At 31.5% G+C, this 6,286-nt stretch overlaps 1 protein-coding gene across 1 annotated transcript; it reads left to right on the forward strand.

Annotated features, from left to right (window-relative positions):
- Positions 1–4,293: 4,293 nt before the first annotated feature.
- LOC121224613 (desiccation-related protein PCC13-62) lies at positions 4,294–5,716 on the forward strand. Its single transcript, XM_041108131.1, has 3 exons — positions 4,294–4,672; positions 4,753–4,978; positions 5,067–5,716. Exons 1-3 carry the CDS (start codon positions 4,353–4,355, stop codon positions 5,451–5,453), a joined length of 933 nt encoding a protein of 310 aa, XP_040964065.1. The 5' UTR covers positions 4,294–4,352; the 3' UTR covers positions 5,454–5,716.
- Positions 5,717–6,286: the final 570 nt, after the last annotated feature.

Genomic DNA, 6,286 nt, shown 5'->3' on the forward strand with positions numbered 1-6,286 from the left:
TTCATGAATCACCATCCATTGCCATTGCAACCTTCACTGCCTTGCTTCTTAACTATCTGTAATTTTTATTTTTTCCAGTTTTCGAAACCAGACAGAAAACACCATATCATGGCTCGGTGAACTTAAATCCAAAATCGATGTGATGGTTAAATGCTTTTTATTTGTTTTTATAAGATGGATAATGGATATAATACTTGTATCGAAGATGAATCGTTACCAATTTAGTATTGATGGGTGTTCTGTTAATACAATGGTGTTTAAAAAAATTGCAAAGTAAAAATTGAGTTTTTAATCATGAAGACACAAATTTTATGAATGGAAACAATGAAGAAAGGTTAGAATTCATTATCTTTCTGCCGAACGAACGAAGATATATTTCTAGATTTTCAGTGAATAATAACTCGGATTTTCCGAATAAAAAAGAAGATAAAATTTACGATTATTCAGAATTGAATCGAATAATAGGTACTGGACATTGTGATTTCATATATTCTGCTCTTCTCCACGAGAATGCTGCAAAACTTTTGGAAAGAATTTTTTTAATAAAAAAAATGAGTTGACAATGATATGGAAAAATAAGTTTATGTGACATTAAATTATCCGATGGGATCATGACTGATGTGGTAGGAAATGCCAATTTAATAATTTCTCTAATGTTTATTATTATTTTTAAAATAATTTATAAATCTATTCTTAATTTTAACTCGTGGCTCCAAATTAATTAAAGATGCAGTAATAGGTTTGAGTGGTATTTAACTTTATGGTTTGGTCATATACCTAATTCTCTTCCATGTTTAATGGTCAACATTGTTACAAAGCAATTCTTAATCAAAATTAGTTTAAATAATTAGTTTGTGCTAATATTAAAATTCTTATTTAACTGACGTTGCAAACCGAAGAATCCACGTACCATATGTATATTAATATGGTTTAAAATTATGCCTTTTTGTCTCAATATTAAGCTTTCGACATTAATGACTTTTCTATATCAAAAAGTAGAAGCATCTAAAGTCAATTAATTACTATCTAGTATCCTACGGCTTCATAGAAGTCGTGAATATTTTTGTTTAGAAAATTTTGCCACTCGTTTTGACAAAGATTGGCCTTTCCGAGCATTATAAGCTGTTTCTTCTTCTTCTTCTTCTCCTTCTCTTCCACAATGTCTACAACTCTACCAACTTAACCCCAACAGAACCAAAACCTTTGCTTTGATCAAATAAAATTAGCTTCATCTTTACAAACCGCTGGCCAATTACCATAGACTGGAGGTCTCTCCCCATTGGTGGTGCTTCCACGATAATGGAAATTAGAAAAAAAGGACCACTCGATTGCCATAAATGTCAATTAATTACAATCTAGTATCCTACGGCTTCGTAAAAGCCGTGAATATTTTAGTTTAATGATTAATTATTTACTATTTTAAATAAAACTACTGTCATCTTATATCATAAAATGCCTATAAACATAAATTATTGTTTTTTTGATGAAACTGATTAAAATGTTAAATTTTTATGTAAATTTTAATTATTTTTTATATATTTTTTGAATTTTTATGAGATAGATGTATACTATTATAAGAGTTATCAAGTTAATATCGTTTCTGAGCATTATAAGCTGTTCCTTATCTCTTCCACAATATCTACAACTCTACCAACTTAACCCCCAACAGAACCACCATAGACTTGAGGTCTCTCCCCATTGGCGGCGCTTCCACGAAAATGGAAAGAAAAAAAGGACCACGGCATCATTACAACCACTCGATTGCCATAAGAATGACATCAACATATTGCAAGTTTTTCTACCCACCTGGCTCAAACAACCATCATCTACATCTGGATATTTCAATGAACAATTGTGCACATACAAGAACAGCATAACCCCGCAGCTCCTACAGACACTAGAAGTGGAACTAGAGTTCTTCCAACTCTTCTTTTATCTGCATTTCCTTTGTGGGTTCTTTGAGGTGGTGGCCTGGTGGTTGACTGAGGCGATGGTGGCCATTTCCACCCCCTGCGAGAGGCGCAAATGTCCCAAATTTTTTTAAGGTTTTACCTCATTTAAATTAAATTAAAAGTTTAGGCAAATGATAATTTTTTTATGAATAATAAATACATGGATTTTACTTAATAACATGGAAAATAAAAATTGTAATGTAAGTGTCTCAATTGTAAATTTATTCTTGAATGCTTAAAATGAAATTTTTTTTTATAGTTGGGTGATTATTTATACAGTTTTTATCTTATAAAAAATAGGTAAACTATACCAGTAGTCACCTAACTATTAGCATGTTTCTATTTTGATTACACAACTCTAATTTTTTTTATTTAGTCACTAATATCATCAACATTTAATAGTTTAGTTACTTATCGTTAAATAATACTGATGCCATCATTCTATATTGGCATAATAATAAATTTAGCCCCTAATATTTTTAAATTTTATAAATTTAGTCATAATTCTAAGAATTCAAAAAATTTAACTTTTTTTAACTTTACATATTCTGTCAATTTAGTCTTGATTTGATAAAAGTATATCCCTCAAAACTGCCCATAAGAACTGCCGAAACAACATTTTGATAAAATTTGTAAATATCAAAGGACCAAATTTATTACTATGTCTAAAAAGTCACATCAACATTTTGTTAGTGATTTAACGAAAAAGTCACCAAATATCATATATCGATAATGCTAATGACTAAATCAAAAAATATATATGAAATTAGATGACCAAACAGTTAAGTGAGTATTCGTGGAATTTATCCATAAAATTAGTAACTAGATTAACCTTAACAAGCATTTTGGCTAATTTGGCCTCTCCGCCACCGGGCAGTCATATTAGAAATGATTTTCAATGCTTTTAAATACTCGTTTACTTGTAATTAATTGAGTGTGCAAGTGGTGAAGTCAACCATTTCTCCTTTCAAAAGTTTCGATTAGACATAAAAGTAATATTTAAGATTTGTTTTAATTACCATTTTCAAAAATTTTCTTCCCAAAATCAAAATTTTATTTGTTAATTTAATAATTAAGGTATTCATCGTAGATTTGAGTCACATCAATCACATTATTATTACAATTTTATCCTCCTCTTATAATTCATTAACAAAAATGCTTTTCTGCACTTTTCAAAATATTTTTAAATTTATCAACTTAATTTAGTTTCGATTTTTTTTTCACATCAATTCTTGAATTTAAATTCCATTAAACCTGTTAATCTCTTTTTTAAAACACAATGCCATATTATTATCTGGTTTTTAAAGAATTATATAAAAGAAATTAAAAACGTAAATCTAAAATGAATCTGGACAATAAAACATTCAGGTCATTCTGAATTTGGACATTCATTTCTCATAGCTCAATTTGGACGTAATTTTTGGACAATAAAGCATCTTTTAGGCTTTTCCTAATTTAAAAAACTTAAAGAAACTCATTTTTTTTATAATTTTGTTTTGATTTTTATAAATTTTAAAATTTCTTTACAAATTTTAATAAAATTTATTAAATTCCTATAGTTTGTTATATTTTAATAGCTTTTATTTATTTCTGTAATTTTCTATATTTTATTAAATTGTATAATTTTTATAAATTCTTATATATTTGAAAATTTATCTATTTTTATAGATTTCCTATAATTTGTATAATTTTACTGTTTATATATTTTATTTTTAAATATTTTTTGAAAAAAAGGGCAATTAAACTTTTTACAGTACCCTTAACCCAAAAAAAAAAAAACAAGCCAATGAACGATATAACACTAACAAAAAGAAAGACCAAACTATTTCATAGAACCAAATTCGAAAATTAATATGAACAAAAAAATTTGAAAGACTAATTAAGTTTAGAAATATTAAATATTGATTTATTCCTTTCGATTAATGAGTATCTATATAAATTTAAAATAATTTAATCATTATTTTCATATTAATTAAAATTTTTATATAAGATTATACATTAGAAGGAAAAAGGAGAAATGCAAGAGACTGAAATTGATTCCCTTTTTTGGTAATAGTAACAATAATAAGTAAAATAGTTGAAGTAGCTAATTCAATAATAAGAGTTAAATTTTATGCAACAAATCATTTTGGAAAAATATTTGTGTATAAAAATGGATTCCCTTTTTAGTGGTAATAATAATAATTGAACAATTAGATTAGGGATCTCGGAATCGTCGTACATGGCATTTGTTAAGCAATTAACATTAGCGCAACTTGTGATCTATTCTACGTCGCATGCATCAAGGGATATACCAGATTTTCCCCTCTATAAAAGGTGACCAACAATGCCGCTCATAATCATCACAACCCATCTTCAATCTCGTATAACCAAGTTGGATTAAGTATAATTCAAACAAAAATGGCTAGCCGATCATGTTTGTATGTTGTTCTTCTACTTCTAGCATTTCAATCCACCGTGATTAAGGCTACTGTTCCTGTTGTTCCACCTCAGTGCCGACCCGTACCGGCTGCCACCTTAGCACGGATTGAATTCCTTGTTAACCTTCTCATAAAAGTAGCAGAATTTTTTCTGCGTTCTTCGAATGGTACTGGAATCGAGGATATAGCACCAGGTCTGGTTCAAGGTCCCGTTCCCATCGGAGCCACCCTTGCCACTCTCGATAGCCCTACCCGTGCCGTTGTTCAGCAATTTGGCTTAGCTCTGGTCGGGAATCTCAGGTTCGATACTTTCATATTTTTCCATAATGCAGTCAATGTTGTAAAAACATTTTCTTTTAAATTATTTTTTATTTTTGCAGGGCGATTGTGAATGTTACATTGCTCCGTGCTCCGCTCCCAAGGCCACAGTTGAATTTTACCGCTGGAGTTTTTGCCAATATTCTTAATCTCTCTGCTTTGACTCCTCCATTCAATGTTTACGGAGGCCAAACCCAATTTTTTCTGGTCGCCGAACCCCTTACTTCTCTTATACAATACTATTTGGCTCAAGTTATCCCTTCGATTGCCGGCATTCCTCAACAGCAGGTAACTACGAATCTTGGTATTAAATTTTGGAGGTTTAATTAAAATTTCGCAAATATCACATATCGCTGCCTTCATTTTTCTTATTTAGCTGGTAACTGGAATCGGACTCAATGCCGCAGCACAACATGGGTATTTCCGAACACGACTCAACGCCATAGTCAATATAACGGTGCCACCTTATACGATAACAGTAGCTAGTTTCACCAACACTACTGCAACAGCAGTTAACCTACTGGGATTGTGCGGTGTGAAAAACGAAGGTTTGATTGTGCCACTACCACTCGGAGCCGAGAACCGAACTACCACCAACGTCATACCGGGTGATGTCAATTCCCTATCACCCCGACGTACTGAGAGGGAGACGTTGAGGATCTTACATGGAACTGGCAACGCCACCAGGCCCGGTGGAATTTTCCCAAGTGGTCCCAATGGGACACTTTATCGACTAGTAATTGTTCCCTTACGACTATCCTAAGAGCTTTGGAGCATTAGCCATCACAACAACATCCCATGAAAGCTAGCTTAGAGTTTGGAAATAAGACCATGCATGGTATAAAAAAAACCATGCACTAGATAGAAAGATATATGCTAGTTCGAACTTCGAACAATATTCAATAACACAGCTTTGGGATTATGTTGTAAGCCTTCCTCCTATGGTGGTTGAGCAAGAATTATGATATTAATATGCAATATTATAAGTTATTAAAAAGAATTAATCTATTAATATTTTTAATCGAATCAATTTGTCATATGTGCAATTGATTAATATATTATTTCTTATTTAAAAGGTAAAATTGTTTAAACTAAGTTTAAAAAATATCGTTAAGGGAAGATCAAATTTCTTCTAGAGTTTGATGGTTCCCTCAACAAGTCACCATTATCATTGGGTCGGATTAGGTTTTGACTCTTAACCCTTTCAAGAGGTCGAGTTGGAGATGGAGTTCACAAAGCGAGAGCTCCTTGTTAGATTGGACCGTATGTGACACACGGGCCACCTTCTAATTAGGGAATGTACATATCACGCTATTGGCAAGAGTTTAAACCATTCCATCTGAGGGCATGAACCTTGCCAAAAGCACGACACGCATCCCCTTGGTAGATGGTTTGTACATCATGCATGTTCCTATCTAATGAGGTATTCTCGTTATGTGAATTCACCTTTGACTCGAGCTCTCAATGGAATCAAAAAGCAAAACATCAACCCAATCAGAAGACAATATTAACCTATTAAAATGCCCATCAATTATGAGAAAATAACATTTCGAGAACCTTTTCAAAAGGAATCCAAGCTCCTCTCAAATACGTATA

This window comes from Gossypium hirsutum, chromosome D12 (genome assembly GCF_007990345.1).
Source record: "Gossypium hirsutum isolate 1008001.06 chromosome D12, Gossypium_hirsutum_v2.1, whole genome shotgun sequence".
Classification (NCBI taxonomy): Eukaryota; Viridiplantae; Streptophyta; class Magnoliopsida; order Malvales; family Malvaceae; genus Gossypium; species Gossypium hirsutum.